Source organism: Anas platyrhynchos, chromosome 27 (assembly GCF_047663525.1).
Source record: "Anas platyrhynchos isolate ZD024472 breed Pekin duck chromosome 27, IASCAAS_PekinDuck_T2T, whole genome shotgun sequence".
NCBI classification, from domain to species: Eukaryota; Metazoa; Chordata; class Aves; order Anseriformes; family Anatidae; genus Anas; species Anas platyrhynchos.
Genome location: NC_092613.1, coordinates 4,983,985 through 5,006,624, shown reverse-complemented (window position 1 = coordinate 5,006,624; position 22,640 = coordinate 4,983,985). Strand labels below are relative to the sequence as shown.

General features: G+C 58.3%; 2 protein-coding genes and 1 long non-coding RNA gene across 7 annotated transcripts in view; 2 read left to right on the top strand and 1 right to left on the bottom strand.

The window, feature by feature from the left end:
* The window catches only part of BLACAT1 (BLACAT1 overlapping LEMD1 locus), a 30,207-nt gene extending 17,880 nt beyond the window's left edge, over window positions 1–12,327 (bottom strand). The window contains exon 1 of one of the 5 annotated variants that reach the window (XM_038168447.2): window positions 12,063–12,327. Coding sequence is in view for 1 of the 5 variants with exons in the window: in XM_072028435.1 (XP_071884536.1) it covers window positions 8,239–8,334 (96 nt within the window). In the remaining 4 variants the exon portion in view is untranslated. Of the gene's footprint in view, window positions 1–2,356; window positions 2,515–3,402; window positions 3,906–3,996; window positions 4,147–8,238; window positions 8,545–12,062 lie in introns of those variants that run through there. The other 4 variants (XM_072028435.1, XM_072028441.1, XM_072028437.1 and 1 more) reach the window with 4 other exon arrangements.
* A 3,847-nt stretch (window positions 12,328–16,174) lies between these two features.
* Window positions 16,175–22,640, top strand: part of CDK18 (cyclin dependent kinase 18) — a 40,071-nt gene continuing 33,605 nt past the window's right edge. The window contains exon 1 of the mRNA XM_038168440.2: window positions 16,175–16,897. Within this exon, the coding sequence (XP_038024368.1) occupies window positions 16,872–16,897 (26 nt within the window). The 5' untranslated portion in view covers window positions 16,175–16,871. The remainder of the gene's footprint in view (window positions 16,898–22,640) is intronic.
* Window positions 20,213–21,970, top strand: LOC139999614 (uncharacterized). The gene is made up of 2 exons (XR_011805103.1): window positions 20,213–20,549; window positions 21,564–21,970. It is a non-coding gene; the product is annotated as an uncharacterized lncRNA (long non-coding RNA).

Here is a 22,640-nt window from a genome sequence, read left to right as displayed (position 1 = left end):
ATGCAGCAAAAATGGGGCTGGAGAGATGCTGCGAGGCTCTCTGGAGAGGCTGCCCCAGCACAGCACAGCACAGCACCAGGCTCCTGGATAGGCTGCTCCAGGGGTGCCTGAGGTGGCTTTGAGGAGCAGAAATGTTCTCGCAGGAACATGCAGCTCTGAGCCAGGAGGAACGTTTTGCAAATCCAGTGAGTTTGTACACATTGGCTCCCAGGTACAAAGCCAGCTCTGCGAAGTCGCAGGCTCACCTTCCCCCTCTCCGTTTGGAACAGCGTGCCGCTTCCAGCTCTCCCGTGCTCTGACCCAAAACCACACATTTCAGGTGATCGGAAACATAATGAAAGTTTTTTCCTCGAGGTGAAACAAAACGCCCTCTAACCTGCAGATGATTTTGTTCCCCAGAGTGCTAAAAAAGCTTCAGGATACCTTCATGTTGGCTTGACTCCTTGGTGCTCCTGTGCTCTGCAAACCATCAAACGGGTCCTCAGCAGAGCAGCCAAGCAGCCCTGGGAGGGCCACATCCAGCCCTGGGACCCCGAGGCCACTGCTTGGTGTGTCCTTGGTCCCTATGAGCCCTGCCGACCCCTGAGCCCCCTTTTTCAGCCCAACGCACACAGCGTGGCTGCTTTCTCTGGCTTCTTTTCCAAAATGAAGGGACGAGAGAGGCAGGGAGGGAAGGGACAAGATAATGACCGGGATCTGCTCCTGCAAACCAACCACCAATTTGCCACGCAGCCCATTAAGAGAGGGCAAACGCGACTTGGGGACCCAGGTAACCCAGATCCTTCCCGGCCTTTTAGCACATTCCTGGTCACGGCTGCCTCAGCTCCCGCGGCCCCAGCTGTAATTAAGTCTGGGCTGCGAGGCAGGAGACGCTGCAGCAGCCGGGGGGGAATTTGTCTGGGTTTGGAGGAGGAGCACACGGGACTGATGAGAAATGCTCTTTCTAAGGCAGGGGACGGGAGGGCGGCTGCAGCCTGTGAAGCCAGGCTGAGCTCAGCCCCAGCTCGAGCCCCCTGGGCAGGATGCGGCCGTCGGCACCCAGCCAAACCTCTCCCCACAGCCTGCTCCCACCCAGACCCCTTCTCCTCGCTGCCATGGGGGATTTGCAGTGGCACGAGTGAGAGAAGCTGGAGCATCCCCGTGGGGTGCTGCTCCCCATCACCAGCTGGAGGCAACGGGCAGGAGCTGGGGTGATTCGGACCCAAATGGGACGGGACGATGATGTGCCCACGTGGGAGCCACCGCCGTGCGCATGTAGGTGCATGTGCGAGGCAGAAGGGTGGCCGAGCCTCACTCAGCTCTTTGTGCCCTCCCAGGATCTGGAGGACCATGGCCAGGCACCACGAGGCTTGGGCTCACTTTGAGCCCCCCCGGGGGCTCCTCGCACCAGGGGAAGATGCTCAGAGGCGTTCCCCTTGATGGAGGTTTTGGGCACGTCCCCAGCACGCACCTCGCTCCTCGGCGGTGACCTTCCCGGCCTTCCCACCACGTGAAAAATTCAGCAGTGTCAGATCGAAGGTGATGCAGACGGGAGATATTTGTGTTTCGTCTGCCGTTGTTTGCCGTTACCAGCGATTTGTCATGTTCTGCTGACAACCCACCAGGGACCCGTGACATAACGTGACACCTATTAGCATGAGGACAAATCCTGATGGAGAAAGCGCCTCTCCTCCACCTTGGGAACCTCTCCTCCCCTGCTCACCCCCGTGGACACAGCACCAGGGTCCCGGGTGACAAGGAACAGCCACAGCCAGGGGGAGATGAACCACAGGGGCAGACCCACAAGCACAACGTGAAGGTGCCCCGAGCTCACACCAAACCCGTTATCCCCTTCCAGAGCCATCCCAGCCCCACTCCCACGAGCCCTGGCCATCTGCAGACACCAGGAGGGGACATCACCGGGTCCCCTGGGGCACCCCAGCACATCAGCTCGGGGTGGCTCGGGGGCTCTGCCGCCCTCCCCTCCCCATCCTTGCCAGTGCTGGTGCTTGCAGCAGAGAAAAATTGTTATCCTCTGTAATGGGCTATCGCAGCCCAGGCAGGCGAGCACACAAACACACACACGAACACACACACACATGCACACACGTACACACAGCCTCTGCAGCACCCGGGCTCTGCCCAAGCCACGGGGCACCGCTCGCTTTCTCCAGACCGTGCCCACCCTCAGGACCCCGCCGCCGTCCCTTTGCTTCCCGCAGCCAGGCACGTACGAAAGAGCAGAGCCGGAATCAAAAGGCACCGAAATCGAGGCGATGCCCATCTCGCTGTAATTAATCCCCTTTCCCCTCGCTGACATCACTGCTGCCTTCAGGTTACCGCACGCACCGCTTCCCTTATCTTTCCTCGGGATTACCTCATCGCAGAGCCCAGCGCTCTCCGCCCTGCCGAATGCCAGCAGTGCCGTTTGAACTGCGGGTTCCCAGCCGGAGGAAGGATTTCAGGATTTCTCCGGTGCCGTTTCCTCAGAGCACTGATCTCTTCCTAGCGCACTGACACCTGGCTCTTTTTTTTTTTTTTTCTTTTTTTTATTTTTTCTTACGGGACTCGATGCTATTCGGCAAGGCACAAGCTCTGACAAATCTGCTCCTCGCTCTCCAGTTCACGCTCGGGAGAAAGAAAAACACTCCGCTGCCCCGGGCACGCTTCATCATTCTCCTTGCCTGCAAGCAGGGGCCGGTGCACGGCTTTTACACGCGGTGCAAACAGTGCAAAAGTCCTTGTGTGCACGCAGGCACAGTGCTCCCCCCCCACAAACATGAGTGAGAGACAAAAAACTTCTCACGTATGTTCAGCGACGTGTGTTCGTGAGCAGGAACACTCCTACAAGTGCACACCTCGGGCTGGCAGGCACCAGCTGAAGAGTTGCTGTGCGATCCAGCTGAGCACCTCGCCGTGCCGCATGCCAATCGCGGCGGTGTCAGCAACGTGAAAGCACACACACACACACACAGCCACACAAACAGTCACACACGGCTGAATTATGACTAACTGGTGATTATTCCTGCCTGAAACAAAGAGAATTTACACACACATATATTTTTTTTTTCAGCTAATCACATCTACAGCCACAAGAACACAACTGCTGCAAGCAAATGCCACGGATTAGCCCCGAAACGCCGCGAATCGCTGCACGGAGCTACATCCCCACGCACACCCAGGAACACATTTTTCAATATACACCGTAACCAGGAATTTCTCTGGGCTGCTCGTGCCCGGGCACTGTGCAGGCAGTGCACACACACCCGCTGCTGACTGCAGGTGGCCGGGTGCTCGCTGCCCGCCGCACACCGGGCACGCAGCGTGGGCTCGCTCTGATTCAGCGTCTCTCCCACTCACACACACAACTCCACTACGCGAGGCTCGGAACAAAGAGAGAGAAAGAGAAAAATGCCGCCTTACTTTCTTTTCTTTCTTTTTTTTTTTTTTTTTTTCCCCCTCCTCCTCTCTGTTTCAGGACTTCGGCGGGACCGGCTCTTTCTTGGGAGGCGTCATGAGGAGCGAGTTAGCAAACCGCCCAGCGCCCAGCGGAGAAGAAGCGCTTTTGGCCAGCGGAGAAGAAGAGAAGGAACAAAAGCCCGGCAATAGCAGCGGGGCTGAATAGGTGTCTTCCTAATTGTAGGGGAATCGTGTGGCTGTGTGTGGCGCGGGCGGGAGGGGCGATGGGCAGAGGCCTCCCTCCCACGCCGGCTGGGGACGGCTGCCCGCAACCCCGGGGTGAGCTCAGAGCATAAATTACCTCCAGCTCCCGCGCCCCGCTCTCCCCGTTGGGCTGCGGAGCCGCGCACACATCCGCGTCCCCAAACCCTGCACGACCCAACGGTGGCATGGGGACAGGGATGGGGACAGGGATGGGGATGGGGATGCCCCCGCGCCCCCCGTGTCCCCACCCGGGCAGGGGCTCCGTTCGCCCCCCGCGCCCTCTCCCCCTTCCTCCCCTCCTGCTTTGTCTCCGGCCCCCGTCTCCCAGCCAGGCAGACACAAAGAGCCTCTGACCTGGGAGGAGAAATACCGGCTTCCAGAGAGAAACACCCGAGCTCTCCGATTTGTGCTTTCAGCAGGCAGGGAAATTAAAAATAGCTGGTAATGCTCGAAATCAGAGGCAGCATTCCTTCCCTAATGAGTATAATTAGCAGAGTGAGGATGGAAGCGTGTTTCCCCCGCTGCTCCCCGGATCCTCCGGTGTCTCCGAGTGCCAGCCGGCGTGATCTCCTCCACACGCTTCAGGGAAGCAGCCTTTTTCCACTTCCAGGATCTGCCGGGGCAGGAGCTGTGCCTGAGCACAGCTATCGACACGCACTTCAGCTGCCTTAAGCTCTTCCTCCATCTCCGTCTCAAAGCAGAGGGGCTCAGACCGAATTAAATCCCCGAACACACAGCCCGAGTCCTCTGGGGTGTGCAGCAGCAAGGAGAAGTCGGATTTGGGACCTGATTTTTTTTTTTCTCCTGGCTCATTGCTATCCATTCACTCGAGCTCATAAATCCTGAGCTGTCAGTGTAACAACGGGTGGCTCAGGGGGGATTTCGGCAGGCTTCAGACCCGCAGAGCGAGCTGATCCTGCTCCCGAGCCAGCGTCCGACCCAAAGTGAGCACAGCATCACCCCACCGGTCCCCTCAGGCAGGGCGCTGGGCTGCTCCCCCCTGGGGACCCATTGGGGACAGGGATCCCTCCCTGCTCTCTGCCTTGTGGGTGGCCCCATCGGACACCCCATAAATCCAAATTCAGCTCCAAATTAACCTCACCCCCGGGTTTGGCTGCATGGCTGCAGGTGAGCGCAGCGATGCGGGGTGGCTGCAGCAGGGTCCACCCAGAGCATCCCTCCCCTGGGCAGGGAGCAGGCGAAGCCCAGCCAAGGCCAGCGTGCTAGGGACGTGGCGGGCAGCTCATTAGCCAAGGGGCCTAACGAGCTGATCCTCTGGGCTGTGTGCACAAGGCAGAGGAGGAGCAGGAGCACCCGAGCTGCAGCAGGTCGGGAATGGCCAGGGAGGGCTGCGCCTCTCGCAGCATCTGCTCGGCTCTGACATTGTGCTCACTTGGGCTTTTTTTTTTTTTTTTTAATTGTCTTGATGTCCCTCATTTGCATAATCCCCACAATGCAGCGCAGCAGGACTTTTGCTCTGAGCTAATAAATAGATGACAAAAATAAATGTGTCATGTAAGATTTGCTTCCTTTTTTTTTTTTTTTTTTTTTTTTCCCCCTTTGCGAGCGAGCTGATGCTCGTGGGGCTGATCTCACAGGATCTGTCAGCCTGGCCTGCCATGAGCAGCGACGCTTGCGTTGCCCGTGGTGCACAACTTTGCCAGATGTTAGACTGGAGCCTGCGAGCCGGGAGCAGGAGGAGAAGATGGCTGCGAAAGGCGAGGATGCTCTCCTCACCCCACATCAGCCCTCCACAGCTGGTCCTGCAAAATCAGCCCAAAAGCAGGCGGGTGGAGGGCTGCTGGAGGGGCTGCAGGCATCAAAAAATTCATCGCTGGGGTTGTGGCATGCTTATACCCAATAACAGGCAGGCAGGTCCTGGGGATGCCCTGTTTTTAGAGGTTTTTCTTTCAAAATCACCGGGCACAGGCTCCCCTCAGTGTTACAGGATTCAGCTTCTCACCTTGAGGAACTTGGCTGGATGGCACGCAGGGAACCGAGGGGAGCACAACCCCCTGGAAAGGCTCAAACTTCTCCAAGAGAGGCTGCGATTCACCATGGGACCCCACAACCCCGGGCACAGCCCCTCGGGGGGCTGCTGGACACGTGGCAGCCCTGGGGAACAGCCTTGGAGCGAGTCAGGGCTGACCCTTGCCTAACCCCAGCTCCATGCACCGACGGGATTTGGGTCTGATGGCAGATAGCAGCAAGCCTCATCGGCTTTCTGAAGATTTACAAGGAGCTGGTTACTTTGCAAAGGGTGCTGGCAGCTCTGGAGATCATATCTCGTGTGTTACAGCAGGCTGTATTTTTTTTTTTCCCCGCAGCCCTGTGATTCTGAAGGCTTCTCAGCTCTTATATAAAAGCGTTTCAGCATTTCCAACTGTGTTGTTTGTGGAGAAAAGCCTGAAAACATGAATTCTAAAGGGTAAAAGCTAGAAGAGAAATAAAGACCTGATAATATATGAGCTTTCTTTCTTCCTTTCCTCTTTCTTTTTTTTTTTTTTTTAAACCCTGGCCAATTTTAAATCATCTTTATGGCCGTACATAACTGCCTTCTGGCATGCGAATGCTTGAGCCTGGTGTTACCATAAAGATGGATTCACAACCGCTGGTCAGCGGAGGGAAAAAGCACTGCCTGTGGGTTCTGAAATGCCAAGAAAGGGGCTCGTCAGCCTCGCGGAGCTGCGCTTAGGTGACATCTAACAGGTCCGGGGAGGAGGCGCTGGGCTCATGCCTGGGGCTCCCAAGCAGGGTGGCTCTGGGGATGTCTCCTCCTGTATCGGAGGTATCAGAGGAGGGATGTGAGCTGGCAGCGAGCTGGGCTGGCAGCAGGGTGCTGGGGAAGCTGGGGTGCTTCCCAGAGCAGGAAAACAGAAGCTGCAGTGGGTCCTCTCCCAGCTCGTCCCATCCCAGGGGGCTGCACCCAAAGGGTCTTAACCCGGCTCCACCGAGCCCCACATCCCTCTCCTGGTGCCAGCTGAGGTGGTGGGTGCTGAGCAGGCAAGGCAGGGAGCCCTAAGGACGGCAGGAAGGAAAAATCAGGGGGAGAGGTGGAAATGAGATGAGATCTGGGGGAGAGGCACGGAGGAATGTGGAGCATCCCTCCAGGATGCGGCGGATAATTTCCCCCTTCCCCAAAGCGCTGTGGCGAGGGGATGGGATCATCTGTCTTCATTACATCCCCAGAATAGGCTCTGTCAGGTTACAGTGGAAAACGAATCAATATCCCCCATGGCCTCGCCGCGCACCAGGCTGCGTGCCGTGCTCGTGCTGGCACGGACGGGCGCTGCGCCCCTCCTGGCATCCGTCCCCACGGCCTCAGGGGAGGCAGAGATGCCCAGGTACTGCCACGCACTGTCTATGCAGGCTTCTTCATTTTTAAAATGAGTTCACACTCTTTCTGAGCTGTCTGCCGAGGTGTTTTATTTTCCCCTTCCTATAATATCCCGCCACCTTGCTGCGTATTTGCCATAAACACCTGACAACGCTCCTGCAACAAAACCCCCCGAAGCACATCTGTCCAGGGAGCAGAAATCCCGACTGGAAAACTTGTCTGAGATCTGAAATCCCTGCTGAAGGACTCATCTACCGAGTCACAACCACACCAGCCTGCTCGGACTGCAAACCCAGCCCACACGCAGTGCCCAAGGCACCTGGGGGGAGGCATTTCCCTCCGCAGGGATGCTCCTCGAGAGATGCTCCAGGTTGCCCTGGTGCAAGTCCCAGTGGTCCCAAGAAAGCACCGGGTGTCCTCTTTGTCTCCTTCTCACCTGGCCCTGCTCAGTCCCCATATAAGGGGCAGGGAGCTAAGAAACCCAAGAAATAAAGGTGAGGATTCAACCAGCAGACAGACCCTGTCCCAACCACCGCCTGGCATTTTGTGCTTTACCAGGGGGTTTTTGCAAACAGCTGTGTTGGCAGCCCCTTGCTGGGCACTGCTCTCCTCCCAGCCCAATAACTTGGTGCTGTCCCAGCCCACGGGCTCAGCCCCCAGCCCATGCCCACCCTTGGGACCCCTCCCTGGGCAGGAGCAGGACCCGGTGAGCCCCACACTCGGGGAGATTCACCCCGGCTGTTTTCAAGGCAGCTTTCAAAGCCCTGTGCCCGGGCTCCTACAGCAAGCAAAAAGTCTCTCCCAAGACAAGACCCATCCATCTTCCTCCCAGCTCGGCCGCGCGGCTAAAAATAAGCCAATAAAGTAGCAATCACCTTGGAGCAGCAGCAGCTCCATTAAAGCAGATTGGGTTGTGGCACCTGCGCCCCGGCCCCATGACGCACGCCAGCCACAGCCCCAGAAGCCTCCAGCTGCCTGCTCTGCCCCACACCACGGTGTAAGGGAGGTGGGGGCTGGCACAGCAGCTCCCAGCTCTGCCCCATGGCCCCACACTGCTGCTGGGGCCGGCTGCATCCCTCCAAGCTCCACCAAGATGCTCGGTGCAGGTGCAGCCAGCTCCGAGCCTGCAAAAAGGGGCTTGTTGCTGAGTGGCAGCGATGTCTTTGCACCTCTGCCCATCCCTGCAGCTCTCGTGGCCCCACTTGCCCATTGGGGTCCCCCGTGTGCCCCCAGCCCCGCTGGTCGGGGTTGTTTTGTACCTCTTTCCATGCAGGTGTTGGCAGAGGGGGAGATCCACACTGAAGCGACGTGCGGGGTGTTTGCATCAGTTCCCGTTGCAAACACTCATTTGTCATGTAGATCTCCTGGCATTTTTTTTTTTTTTTTTTTGTAAAGGGTAGATTAATTTAGGGGAGTTCTCAGATCCAATTTCCTCTGGCAATGGCTCTATTAGGCTGTGCACAGCAGAGATACAGGCTCCCGTCCTCCTGCTGCTACTGATGGAATTTGATTCCGCGCTGCCAAATCTGCGGGGCTGCAAACACATTCTCACTCTTGATTAATGTGAGTAATTTCTGCTTGAAAGAAGGTTGAAATGAGCAGCCAAGGGGAAGCGAACGGTGAGGGTTCCCCCCCCACCACCATCACCACCCCTCCTCCTCCCCCATCCCTCGCTGCTGTTTGCGTTTTTCCCAGCTCTGGCAATGGGCGAGCAGACAAACAAAAACGCTGGCCCCGTTTCAAGAGCAGCAGAAGGTGTGGGAGCGGGGGGCACCTCGGAGCACACTTGGGTGCCGCCGCGCTCTCGCTCGTGCGATGCGAGGGGAGAGGGCTGGGGGGGACAGGGGGGGTGGCAAAGGAAGGATGGCAAGGGGGACACATGCGGGGTGCTCGTGAGTGGTGGGGGGTCAGGTGAGGCTAAGCCTGAGCAAAACCAGGGTTTGGCTGTGGGGGTAAATGTGAGGAGAGGGAAGGGGTCGGCAGGATGGAGAGGACACGAGAGGAACGATCCCTGCTGCCGCTGTGGGGTCAGGAGGTTGGGGGCGAGCAGGGGGGTGTCATCCCCTCGCATGCTGCGTCCCCGCAGGGCATCCACACCGCCTGCTTTTGTCCCTGCAGCTGCACCCCCAGGGCTTCTGGGGGGGCCCTGAGAAGCCCACATGGCTCTCCGGGGGTGCACGGCTTTGGAGAGCAGCCACGGGGGCCACGGGGGCCGCCTGGCTGCCGTGCACCGAGCCGGTGAGAGCCCCCTGCCCAGCGTCCCCGCGGGGTCTGTGCACGAGGCTGCCGCAGCGCCGGGAACAGCGGGAGTTTTCCCCAGCGAAACCCCAGCCCCTGCGTCCTCTCCCTCGAGAGCGGCGGTGCCTTTTGCATCTCCTTTTCAATTTATTTTTACAAGGAAGGAGGGAGGGAGAGTCGCATCCTAATCTGGCAAAATGTCAGGGAGTGATTCAGAGAAGAGGCGAGCGGCAGAGAGAGGCAGCCCACACAGGAGAGTTGTTTCTGATTTCCAAATGTCAGCATGTCCTTTAATTAAATGCTGATTAACAGGGGACGTGAGCCCTTGCGCTGGAGCCGGGGCTGCTGCTGGGAGCATCGCACCCCACGGGCAGCCCGGGCGATGCTCGCAGCCACGGGGCGAGCGGCAGGAGAGGTGGGCGAGCTGTGGGAGCTGGCCCTGCCCAACCAAAGCAGCCTGGCCCGAGGCTCACACCACTACAAGGCCACCAAAATGCTTTGCTCAGCTTTGCTCAGCTCCTGTGCCCTGTCCCTGGTCCCCCATCTAGCCCCTGAGCAGGGCTTGTGTTTTTTTGCCTCCAAGTGGAAGTTTTGTTGGAGGTAGTTTGGTGAAACCGGCTGCAAACCCCGACGTGAATGCTCTGACTTTAGTCTGAGCAGCTCTTTTTTTTTCTTTTTCTTTTTTTTTTTTTTTTTTTTTTTCCCCACCCTCAGTTTCTGTCTGTTCTCTGTGCGCTTAAGCAAAGCTGTAAAAATGCCTTTTGTGTTTGGGCTTCCCCAGACCACCTCATGCACCTAAATACATCCCGAAGCCTTATCAGCCACGCCGCTGCTCTTTGTCCTCTCAGCCCTGCCTTGCCTTTGAAGCCACGGGGAGGTTCTCCTTGAGGTTAGGGGGGGGCCGGGCAGTGCTGGGGCTGTGTCTGCCCCGGGGGGGGGCTGACAAACCCCTGCCTGGTGGAGAGGGGTGGCACGGGGCCAGCCAGCCCGCAGCGTGGCCACCAAGATGCTGCCACCCGGCCACCTCTGCCCGGTGCTGTCCCCAAGCACCAGGAGCCGATTCCCACCCCTGTTTGGTGTGGGGAGGTGGCACGTGGGATGCGGGGAATAAATCCAGGCAGCCCTGTGCCCTTCTGGGCAGATCGGGCTGTGGGTTTTGTCCCAAGCGCTATAGGGCTGGGGAGCAGCAGGTTTCTGGAGCCCACAGGGTGCACGCTGCTCTGCACCCCGAGCATCTGCTTCCCCCAAAAAACGCCCCGAGCACACCACGGCTCCCCAGCCTGCCCCAAAACTTCCACCTGGGGCGGTCTCTTCCTCAGCCCCACGTCACACCACGCGCATGGGGCAGCTCGCCCAGGCAAAGCCTGCCAAGGTTGCGGGGCTGGAGCCACACACCAGACAAGGCTACATCTGACGAAGCGCTCTATAATTAAAATCACGCTCCTCGGAGCTGAGAGAAAAAAAACTTTTCATGCTTCTCTTCCCATCTCCACAGCACAAATCACTCTGCACAGTTCATCCCCCTGACTTTTCTCCTTTCCCGTGCCGCCTGGCAGTGGCCGAGGTTTGGGTTTCGGTGCCCGGCGACCCTCGGTGCCACCTTCCCCTGCCCACCCTGAGCTCGCAGCAACAAGTGCCTGCTCCCAGCCTCCCGCGGCGATGCTGCCTATTCCCAAGCGCCACCTGATGGCACCAGCTCCAAAAGTGGGTCGTCAGACAATATTTATATCAGCACGGCCACAGGAACCAGCCCTGCTCCAGCACCGGGAGGCAGGGGATGGGAAACGGGGCCACGAGCTGCAGCCCCTGCCCCGGGATGGGCAGCGCCAGGCTGTGAGTTTGGTGAATGCGCACGTTGCCTCCTCGCTTCTCCAAACCACAGAAGTTGTCCCAGGAGCCAGGCAGATCCTGTGAGTCCTGGTTGGGGCACCCCCATGACTCCCAATCCCTTTAAATTCTGTTTGAGAGAGCAGCCCTGCGTTTCTACACGTCAGACCGAATTACGTGGAAATCCTGGGGGCTGCGAGCCACGTGGTGCTGGGGAAGAAGTCGCTTTCTTCTACCACCAAACGAGGGATGGTGGAGGGACGTGGCCACACCGGTGCCATCTCCACCACCCTCTGCATCTGGGCATCACTCAGGACCCTCCAGCCTGGTGCCAGCAGATCCTGCACCCTCCCAGCCAAAAAGGGCCAGCACCCAGCACGACCAACGCCGGCACATCCCAGAGGCATCCTGCAGCCAGGCCTCTCCTCATCCCCACTCCCCAAACCTACCTAGGGCAGGAGCACCAGCTGAGAAGGACACAGCATCATCTCGGGATGCTTTGAGAGCAAAGTCTGAGGACGGGGACAGCCCAACTCAGCAGACACCCCCACTTCACTGCCTGCCCTCCCTCCACCCCGGGAGCGCTGGGTGTCAGACACTTTTCGGGGGGCAGCACCCATTCGGGTGAGCCCCTCTCTGCACCCCAAGCACCCCCACACTGAGCAGGGCAGCACCCAGCTCCCCAAGGATGGTCCTTACCAGCCGGGATCCCCGCTCAGTGCCTGGCACAAGCTCCCAGCACCCCGGCTCCAGCACCCACCAGCCCCACAGGTGCCACCCGCGCTTGGCACAGGGACACCCGGCACGAAGGCAGCGGGCAGGAGGGACAGCAGCAGGGGGCTGTGCGCTGCGAGGGGTGGGGAGAGGACGCCGGGGGGGTGGCGGCAGTGGGAAGGGGGATGAATCATGTCGACGGAGCCAGATTTCCATCATTCCCCCTGCTGGAAAATTCAAGTCGGCTCCGAGTTTGCATCCCAAATGCGATTGCGTTCGGCGCCCTGCCTCGGAAGGCACGTACCTGTCTCAGCAGCCGGCCCTGCTGGGCTCAGCGTCCTCGCTGTGTACCTGCCAGCACCAGGCTCGTCCTTCTGTTCACGCTGAGCATCGTGCTTGCTTTGAACGCCGAGGGAGTTCAAAGCTGTGACTTAAGGACTCGGGGAGGGGGGGTGGAGGTGGACGGACTCACGGCGAGGAGCAGCCATTGGCTCTGCCTGCACGGCTGCTCTGCCAGTGGGCCTGGCTGAATTCGTGTCATCCTTCCCTTCATTTCCCCGGCCCCATCCTTCCCTGCTCAGCACCGGGGAGACCGGGGAGCAGCGAAATATTGCTGGGTTATGAACCCCCAGCCACGGGTGCGCTCAGGCAGCTGCAGACGCTGCTGCAGACCCCTCGCTCCCTCCTGTGCCGCGCAGCATATGGCCCAGGGATTTAATTTCCTGGGGCCGGTGCTGCATATGGTGACTGGCAGGCTGTCATCTTTTGCACTCCTGCCTACCTGCTCCTTGCCATCCCCGTGCAGGATCGAGCTCGCCAAGCTGAGCTTTAAGTCAGAGGCAATGCGAGAGTCCAGTGGCCGTGCAGGGCTCCCCAGCTCTCCAAACACACACGGAGTGGCTGAGATTCGCTCAGGTCCTGCTGGGAAAGTTTCCTCTGCAACCCTAGCCACTTTTTCTGCAGAACGTGAAACCCTCAATAAATGAGAGATCAGCCCCTCGTTGACAAACCCCTGTGTGATGAGGAGGAGCCGTGCTGTGCCTTTGGGCAGCAGGCACCGTCTCCAGCTCCACATCTTCATGGTGTGCTTGCAGATCGTCCGCAGGTTTGCTCACTCTCCTGTGCTAATTACCGACCTCTCACAGGAATATCTTCCACTCTGCAGGCTGTTCAAGCCGAGACTGGGTCAGGGATTGTGTGTCTGAGCACAAATGGGCAGCCAGCAGCCTGGCTGCCTGCTCTGCTGGTGCGCGCAGCGCTGGTGGTGACAGCAGGAGCGTCGCTGCTTCCACATCTCAGCACGGCCCTACCACATCTGCACGCAGCAGATCAGCATGGGGAGCAGCAGCATAGTGCCTGCGGTGGCCAAATGCTGGTGGAGAAGCAGCTCTGCCCTGGTGAGGATGGGTGTGCTTCACCTCTTGAGTCCAGCTCGGCCGTTCCCCTGCAGCATCGCCGTGGCACTGGGGTTCTCTCGCTGGCGTTGGGAGGAACAATCCCGATGCGTTTTGCACATAAGGAGCATGGCAAATGGATTTGCCATCTTCATGGATTTTGTTTTTTTTTTTTTTTAACAAAAGTGAAGACTACTAAAAATGTAATCACATTACCCTGCTGTTGTTACAAACAAAGCTGAGTCTTGCTCATGCCTAGCAAATATTGTGAATTATTCACCTTTGTGCAGGGAAAGAGGGGGCCCTTGGGATCGCACAGCCCATCAGGAAATCCTTCTGTTTGGTTCTTCCCTAGAGCTGAGGTTGCAAGGGCATCCTATCAGCTGGGCACTAAGGGCTTTGCTGGGTGTCTGATGCATGGGGTGAAGATCCTGGCAGCACCTCTGGGTCTGGGACACCGCTTCCAGGACAAAAACCGCGGTGCAAAACCTCGCAGAACAGCGAAGCTGCTGACCAAGACATTTTGGACACCACCAAAGAGGGGCTGGTTGTGTTAACACAGCACTCGGATGAACAGCGTGGTGCATTCCTGCAAAATCACAGCGTGGTGCAGGACATTTCGTACTCCCAGAAGTGAGCGGTGGTGTGCTCAGGCTGGGTTTGCTGCTGGACAGGCACAGCCGAGCAACGCATCCCTCGCTGCAGAAGTTTTACAGCCAGGAGAGTTGCAGCTCAGCTGCAGGGAATGTGGAGAAAGCTGTTTCTAAGAGTGATTACATCCTCTAAAATGCAGATTGAGCTGGATTTCTGTAACACTTGCTGAGCTCCACCAGGGGCAGAGATGAGGGATGGCCGTCCGCTGTGGAATATTTCAGGGAGATGCAGCTGTCCTGAAACAGAGTTCTTGCGAAAGCCACCTGGTTCCTGTAACAGCATGTGGGGGAAGCACCACCGGGTTTTAAAGTGTTTTTCCCAAGCCTATCCGCTAGCAGGCAGCAGGACAAGAGGCTTTTTATGGGGGAAATGAGACGACACCTGAGAATTGCGAGAGAGGGATCATTTGTCTTAAAGATACTTAACGTGAAGTGCAGCAGTTGTGGCCCAGAGCAAACCTGCAGATGTGTCATCCCCATCCTGTGCAAAAATAAATAAATAAATAAATAAATAAACCCAAACCAGCCAAAACTTCTGTGTGCTAGCGGGAAACCCAGGTGCAAGCCAGAGGTTTTTCTTGGAGCAGAAGAGCCCAGGCAGCTCCTGCAGGGAGCAGAAGTGGCTTCCCCACTTTCCCAGCGTTTCAGAGGGCATCCCTGGCAGGAGCAGGATGGGGACCACAAGGTGCTGGTGCTCACCACCGTGCACCCTGGGCTTTTCCACTCCTTCCTTCCCCCAGCTGCAGATTTTGGGGGAGAAGCAGGGGTGGCGATGCCATCCCCCAGCAGCATGGGGCTGGCAGCAGCGGGTTGAGCTCTGGCACACGCTCGTGCGTCTGCGTGCGCCCACGGGTGGGCTGCGCGCATGGGGGCTGCTCCAATCCCTCCCCAGCTCAGCCTGGGGGGAACTGGTGGAAGGAGCAACGGGGTGGCAAAGCCTTGGCACTGCACGTCCCGGCTGGGCTCGTGGGGGTGCATCCTGGCATCTCCCAGGCAGTCATTTCTCCAGAGGGCCACGAGGTGGAAGCATTTTCCAAAAACTCCTGCGGTGCCCTGGGAGCGCGGGGCTCCTGCCTCTGCTTTCGGCAGGGGGGGCAGGACGGCAAAGGAGCGGAGAGGGGGGGGCTGTGGGGTGGGAAAAAGACCTGAGAAAGGCTGAGCAGGGACACAGAACACAAGGGCAGGAGCCCCATCTCCTGGGAAGGGCTCCTGCAGCTGCCCATGGGGTTCTCTGCCCGCTACCATCTCCAAATTGATGTGGATACCCCTGGGGGTCTCACCCATCCCTGCTGCAGGGATCTCCCGAAGCTCAGGGATCTCCCAGCCCAGGGGAAAGAGCCTGGTGTTGAGCTCAGGGCTGGAGGGCAGCATTTTGGGGCTGTGCACCATGCCCTGGGTCCCCTGTGCTTGCTCCACACAGACAGCCTGCCTGGTGCTCAGTTTGTGCAGCTGCTGAGCCTGGTTAGAGCCCAGACTTCTCTGAGATTTGACCAGGCTCCTCTCTTTCCCCTTCCAAACAGGACAGAGAAAGGGATTTACGGCAGCTCTGTGGAACCCCCTTCCTGCCCAGAGGGGAGCCAACAGATATCCAGACTCCAGCTGCTCAGAGCCCCCAGCTCCGACCAGCAGCCTGTGAGCCTCAATCCCTCCTTGCTTCCCACCCGAGGAAGGCAGCAGAGACCCATCCCTGCTTTTTAGGGTCTGGCAGCACCTAGGTAACCCAGCTGGGAGCTGGATTTACCTCTTGGCACATGCCTGCCACGGGCTCTGGGTGCTGAGTCACGGCCGCTCAGCTGTGCCTTATCAGCCGGGCGAGCAGGCAGCTGCTCCATCCCCTCTTGGCCCTCCCAGGAGGGCAGAAATCGCTGGCACCAGCCTGCCGGGAGGCTGTCGTGGCACAGCACACGCCAGAGGTCCTGTTCCAGCCAGGAGAGCTCAGCCCATCGGTCAGGGTCCAGCACAAAGCAGGCTGCAGAGCCTCGGTGGGTCTCCTTATGGCCATCAGCCTGCGCAGCAAGACTACTCCTCTCCTGCAGATCCTCAATGCCGAAAATATGTCCCCACAATATTTTGTGAGAGATATAAATGGAGAGGATAAAAGAGTCAGCAGCAGGGAAATGGCACTGAGGTCTGCCTCCATCACAGAGGCTCCTGCCCAGAGCTCGGCCACCTGATTCCCATCACCCTTGGGCAAGTCCCTTCACCTCTTCTCTGCTTCTGCTTCTGAGGCTGGGCATTTCCTTATTAGCTGTGTGTGTGGAGGGGTTAAACATAGTAAAAACCCAGCAGGAGGTGACATACACAGCCATCCAGTGGGTGCTGCGCTGCTCTGATAGATGCTCCCCCAGCTGGGAGGTGCTCAGCATCCAGATGTTTGGGGGGATGCTACAAGCAGCACCAGCTCTGGGGCAGGATTGCCCTCCCCTGGCTGGCTCTGCTGCTCCCCCAGGTCCAGAGCAGTGAATTTGTTCCAGCATCCCAGCCTGTGACAGAGTGAATGTGCAGAGTCCGTCTCGGTATGCAGAAATGCCTTGACATTTAGCCTTCCCTTGCGTTTGTTTAATAAGTAAACAGCTAAAAATAAGTTGGTTATACCCAAGGGGCTTTTGAGAAGCACTAAAAGCAAGAGAGTGAAGGCTGAATGCTGGCTAACAGAACTGGTATTTTCCTCTCACTCTCAGCTCTACATCAAAGTACCTTTACGGACTTTATTTATTCCTGGCTTGAATCAGCACGAGCACAAGGAGAGTCAGGCTCAGCAGCTGCAAGCACAGACCTCTTCTGTGGTGCTAATTGGTTTAATCTGGGAGATGAGAGCACAGGTTTACCCGGCACAGTCCTGCCTAAGCCCTGTGCCTTGGAAATGACTGCAAAGACTGCGTGTCCCCGCGGCTTTCCCTCTGCTGTGGATGCTCAGAGCTCAGCGAGACGAGGGCAGGATGAGGCTGAGGGCGCGCATGGTGCTGGGTTGCAGCCGCTCCATCTGCAGGGCAGGCAGCGTGTGTCAGGAGGGATCAGAGCCAGAAGAAGCCAGCAGGAAAGTTCCTCTGCAGCCTGCCAGGGAAGATGATTTCAGGCTGTGCTTCCAGCAGGTGAGCAGGAGAGGGGACCCAACACGCCGGGAGAGCCTGGGGAATGACAGAGCCAAGGAAATCACAGCTGCAGACAGCTCCGAGGAGCTGTAGGTTCTCCCCACAGCCTGCCTCGCAGGGGGCTGCATGCACCAGAAAATTGGTGTTTTCCTCCCTGCCAGGTACCCCAGCACCAGTTTAGCCCAGAGCGGAGCTCCTGGGATGCGGGCTGGCCCACGAGGCTTCATCTCCCCCCCCCCAGGAATGCCTCTCTGCCCATCGTGACCTTTGCACGTCTGCAAACACACAGCGCACATGTTTGCTGGGAAGGACGGGGCAAGGTCCTCACCTGCCCTAGCCTGATTTATTTTCTCTCAGAAGAGAGAAAAGCAGCCGGGCACTTTTTGGGGTGCTGCGGCTGCAGAGCCCTGCAGAGCAGCTCCCCTCTGATCACAGCACCCTCAGCCCCCAAGCTGCTTCCCAAGAGGGAAGGGGCTTGGGAAGGAAGAGTTTGGGAAGGAAGGGTTTGGGAAGGAAGAGCTTGCTCTCAGCACGTGGCAGCCGTGGATGCGATTTTCCTCCTTTCAGCTAACCGCTGCCATCTGCTCCAATTCCCCGATTACAGCAGCAGGCGCCGGGGGAGAACATCAGCTCCAGCAGCAGTGACAGACCCGCGGGGGCTGGAGCAGCTCCCAGGCACCACGAGCTCGGCTGGCACATTCGTAGAAGGGGGGATGCACCCACTGCTCTCCCTGCCAAGCCCCCCTGGCCGTGCCCCTTCCACTTCTGCCCTCTCCAGGGTGCATTGCTCTGTGCCCCCTCCTGTGCCTGTGTCTGGCACTGAGGGTCAAACCCTCTCTTGGCTCTCTTTTTTGGAAGCCTTCTCGCGTTTATCATCCCTCTCACGCCTGCATCGGTGTTTTGGGAAGCCAGAGCCGGGCTACATCACTCATTTGGGCTGAAAATAGCTAACAGGCTGCGAGGCAAGCAGCAAATCCTGGCGTAGCTTCCTGAGGCTGTCAAAGTCAGCAGTGAGGGAGTCCCTTTCTGGTGACACCCAAGCTGTTCTTGTTGAACAGTGCCAGCCCGCTGCTGAGGCTCCTCCTTTTCCATCCATCCCTCGCTCCAGCAGCAGGCTGGGGAGAGCCCGTGTGGTTCTCCAGCCAGACCTCCTGCACTGCCCAGGCCAGAGGTTGCACCCTGCTAATGGGGGTCTCGGTGGTTTGGGCTGGAAACCCCCCTCTGATGCTCTGCTCCGAATTGCAGAGTATTTCTTGTATGCCTGGTACCAAGGACTCCCACTTTCTGCTGGCAGGGAAACGCCGGGTGCTTTGCTGGTGTTCCTGGTGCGCACTGAAGAGGAGAAGCACTTGGTCAGCTCGGTTTGCCGGGCACATCTCCCCGCAGAACTGTGACCCTGGTCCCAAGAGGAAGCGGATTGAAGTCCCTTGGGACACTTACTCATCTCTTCCAGGCAGAGCGGGGATGGGCTGCTCACCCTGCAGCTCACCCTGCAAACTGCCTCGAAAAGGGAAGCTTGTCAGTGAGTCACTGGGATGGAGATGGATTGTTCCCTAAAAAAAAAACCCATAACTTACCTCCTCCCTGGGCTTGCTTCATACAGGGTCATGAGGGACAAGGTCTGCTCCCAGGAGCAAATTCCTCTGGGGCTGGGTTTGGCTGCTTTCAAACTGCAGCAGCTGCCCAGCGCTGGCCCCTGGGCTCCTCTCTGCACAGCTCCGATGCTTCAGCCTCCATGAAGCACCCGCCGAGCCCACCTGGAGACCTTCAGGCAGAGCACTTGTGCTCGGTTCCTCCAGGTTCTGTGGCCCTGTGAAGACCGGGAGGCTCTGCAGGACCTGAGCGTGCCGGGTGGTGCCAGCCCAGCGCCTCGCCTTGCTGCGGAGCAGGGGGGGCGAACACAGCCCTGAGCCAAATGTCACACCCCAAAACCAGGCTCACCTCCGATGGCACCGCTGGCAGGGCAGTGGATGGTTTTTCTCTAGAGATCCTTGCTGGGGGAGAGGGTTTGGTATTGGTTGTACTCTCTCTTGTATGGTTTTGTGTTTTTTTTTTCTGGCTTTGTCCATTGTGCCGCAGGAGTTGTGCAGCGGGTGCGCTTGCAGCAGGATCCTGGAGGAGATCCTTGGAGCATCTTTTGTACTTTCTGATAATTTGGCAGCTTCTGGTTGCTAAGTGCGTGGATCCCTGTCCTGGATTGGAGGGTTTGTTGTTATGGTGATGCTCCACGGACAAAATTAAGGGGAGCTGCTGGTGGATTCACCCGTTTGCTGTTGGCCTGACGGCTGCGTGGCCAGCTGTGTTTTGGCCAGCCCCGCTTTGTGGACGGTGACTTTGTGTTGTGTGCAGCATGCAGCAGGCTGACTTGTGCAGCGATTTACGCTGCCTGCAGCTGCAAGGCAAGCGGTGCTTACAGGGAGCCAGGTCCTGCGTGGGCCAGCAGCAGAACGGGGCTCAGCAGGGCTCGGGGTGCGGGTTGTAGGGCACCTGCAGGGTGACCTTGAGGAGCTCCCTTGGCACCGGGAGCAGGCTCTAGGCTGCATTGAGGGCTGATGAGCTTGCATCCCTTTCTCCTGCTGCCTGTAAAAAGGGAATAACAAAATTCGTTGTGCCTTGCCCATACATGTAGCCGGAGTCCGTGGAGCTGCAGGCACCCAGCAGAGATGTGGTTTGTTGGGGTGGCTGTTGGGGTGACCTGCAGCCCCTGCACCCCTTGCTAACCCCGTGCACGGTCACAGGCGCAGACCAAGCCTCACGTTGCAGCAGCAGGCACCTTCCCAAGGACAGCAGTGCTGCAGCCGGCCCCCTCAGCACTCGGTCAGAGCAGATCCAGACGCACCAGGCTGGGCACTCAAGCACGGGGCCGTTTGCCCTCTTGCCTTAGCAGCCAGCCTTTAAAGCAAAGCCCTCTGCTGAACTGCAGCGCTGGTCTCCGGGCAATGATTTCCACATGCCTGCGTGTGCACAAGGGATTGCTGTCCATGGGGAGGGGAGGCATTGAACACATTTTCTTTCCATGACTCGCTGCCTGCGCTACTATTGAATGTCGGGGCAGCGCGGGCGAGAATTGCCGCCTGGATGCAGCAACTGTAAAATATTCCCCGCAGACCCACGCGCGGCCACTGGCCTTGGAGCAGCACACATGCGTGCCCATGTGAGTGTAGTGGTGGGGAAAACGTGCCTGTGAGCTGCTGGGGATCTGGGGGGGATCCACAGCTCCGCCACGGCTCTGCGCGGAGGGGAAGGGAGCTTGGAGGAGCTGCAGAAGGAAGCAGGTGAAGTCCCCCGGAGCTGGCCTCTGCTTCCTCCGTGAGTCAAGCACGTTCCTGCTGCTATCATTTTGCCCAGGCTCCGGTCTATGCTGTCATCTTTAATATACTTCATGCGCTTACCAGGGTTGCCAGGACTTTTCTGTGACAGCGGTGGGCTGTGACAGGGGCTCCAAATTTCTCCCCAGCAAGATAGTGATGCCCAGAGGGCAGGGCACTGTTTGGTGACCATATAGATCTTCCTCAGCTGAGTCTTACTGGGTCTGGAGCTTCGTTGTTCGGTGCATTTTTCCACGTTTGTTCCGTTCAGCTCCCTGCTGAGCACATCCAAACGCCTTCCACTTTTTTACAGGACTCGGCCCCCTGGCTTGGAGACCAGGCAGGTGAGCCCCACGCTCTGCAGCCTCTTGGGGTGGGTGGGCAGGGATTGAATTAAAGGGGGGATAACAGCTTACAACAAAAATGGCATGTCCTGTTTGCAAGGGATGCTTTGCAGCGTGGTGACAGAGGCCAGGCTGCTCCCTTCCTCTTTGGTGCATCTGGAGGTGCCGTGGCCTCCCAGGTCGAACTAGATGGTTTTGGAGATTTTTTTTTTCCAAGCTAAACAATTCTGTGATTATGATTCTCAGCCCTTTGCCATCAAAACTGAACAGCCGCAGGTCTGTCAGCCCCCTGCCCGTCCCACAGCTGCCCTGGGCACTCTCCCTCCCCTCTCCCGAAGCCGGGACTGGATGCGGTGTCCCCACTGGGGCCTCACCGCGAGGGAGAAAGGAGAGGATTTAATGCTTCTGGCTGGGAGCCACGCAGGGAGCATGCCTGGGGCAGGGCGTAGCTCTGCGAAATGAGCAGTGCCTTGGCCCTAGCGCCGTGTTCATCCCTGCAGTGCTCCCACGGCCCCGTCCTTGGGCAGGTTTGCACAGGGACAAGGGGTGACAGCGGTGTCTGGCACCCTCTGCGTGGTCCTGCACGGCTGGGAGTGCTCTCCCCATTGCCTCCAGGCTGTGCCAGCCCCTCGGCTTGCTGTGGTCTCCCCGACATCCCTGCAGCAGCGTCTGCTGAGAGGGAGGGTTCTGGAGAGGAACATCCCTAGCAAACCCCTTGGGTCCGTGATTAAAATGCTGCTCAGGATGCTGCAGCCTTCCCTGCTGCTCCCGAAAAACACCCCCGCCTGCACGCTGCCTGCAAACAGAGGCAGCGGCCCCACAGCCCAGCCCTGCACCCGCTGTGGTTTATGGGTTTCAGGGGGGGGAGGCAGTGCAAATGGGGGCAGTGGCAGGCGGAGCAGAGCCACCAGCCTGGGCTGCGTGCATCGCAGCAACTCGGGGTGCAGCATCCATTTGGATGGAGCCTCCCTGCTCACTGCTCCCCTTCACACCCCGCTTCTTTCCTCTCCCCAGCACCGTCCACAGCTGGGCTGAGGAGCTGTTTGCAGAGGTGGAAAGCCTCTTTGTACAATTTGTACCCAAAGGGAGAGTGCGACCCAGCACTCCCTTGGCTGCAGCAGGAGGGTGACACACTAGGAAATGCAAAATGAGGAGGACAAGGATTTGCTGAGCAAAATCTCCCCCAGCATGAGCTGAAGTGAGCACAGCCATGGACTTACACAAAGTCTTGGAGTTTCCCAGCCAGTCCCACTTTTTTTGTAAAATACCCCTAACTGCAGCGATCCCATTTTCACCCCTGATCTCTGCTGGAACCACACGAGGCTGCGTGATTTCACCGTGTCAATACAAAAGGGGAAAACAACAACCACGGAGCCTGAAGTAATTTCAGAAAAAAAAAATAAAAAAATCAGGAGAATCAAGCATGCCTGCCTTCTGCTCAGCCATTAAGCTGGCGTGTTTGGAAAACGCCCTGCAGGCTCTGCCTTGCACCCGCAACGCTCCCCACTGCAGAGGCATCCACCACTGGGTGCCAAGTCCAACAGCAGCGACTTCAGCTTGTGCTGCCCTTTGCAGAGCACACATTAAGGGCTGGTTTGCTTTGGGCTATTACTGGTGGACCATCCCCAGCCCCGTTCTGCAGTGTAAGTCTTGTTGGTACCACGTTTCTGTGCCTGGGAGCCGAGCTGTGCTCTTACCTCACGTGCTGGCACCCATCACCCCTCCTGCCATCAAGCCTCCCAGCACACGGCTCCAGGAGTGGCTCTCAGCTGCCGGCTTTGCCTCTCCGCGTCCTCCTCCCAAAGTCATCCCTGTCAGGGTTACAGCGTTCCCTTCCTCGGCACGGTGATTATTGTGATTTATGGTTATGAGGGACGTCACGCACCGGTGGCACTCTGTGTGACACAGCCGCCCAGCTCGCGCCTCCGCCGCTAATTGCGTGTGACGCTCCTGCCCTTTGCACGCTGCCTGTTTCTCTTGCACAGCTGGGCTCTCTGGCCATCTCCGGCCCGGGGGCTTCCTTTCCTTAATTAGCCACCGCTTGTGCTGGGGATCTCCTCTGATTTCTGGTTTAAAATGGCCTTGCAGTGC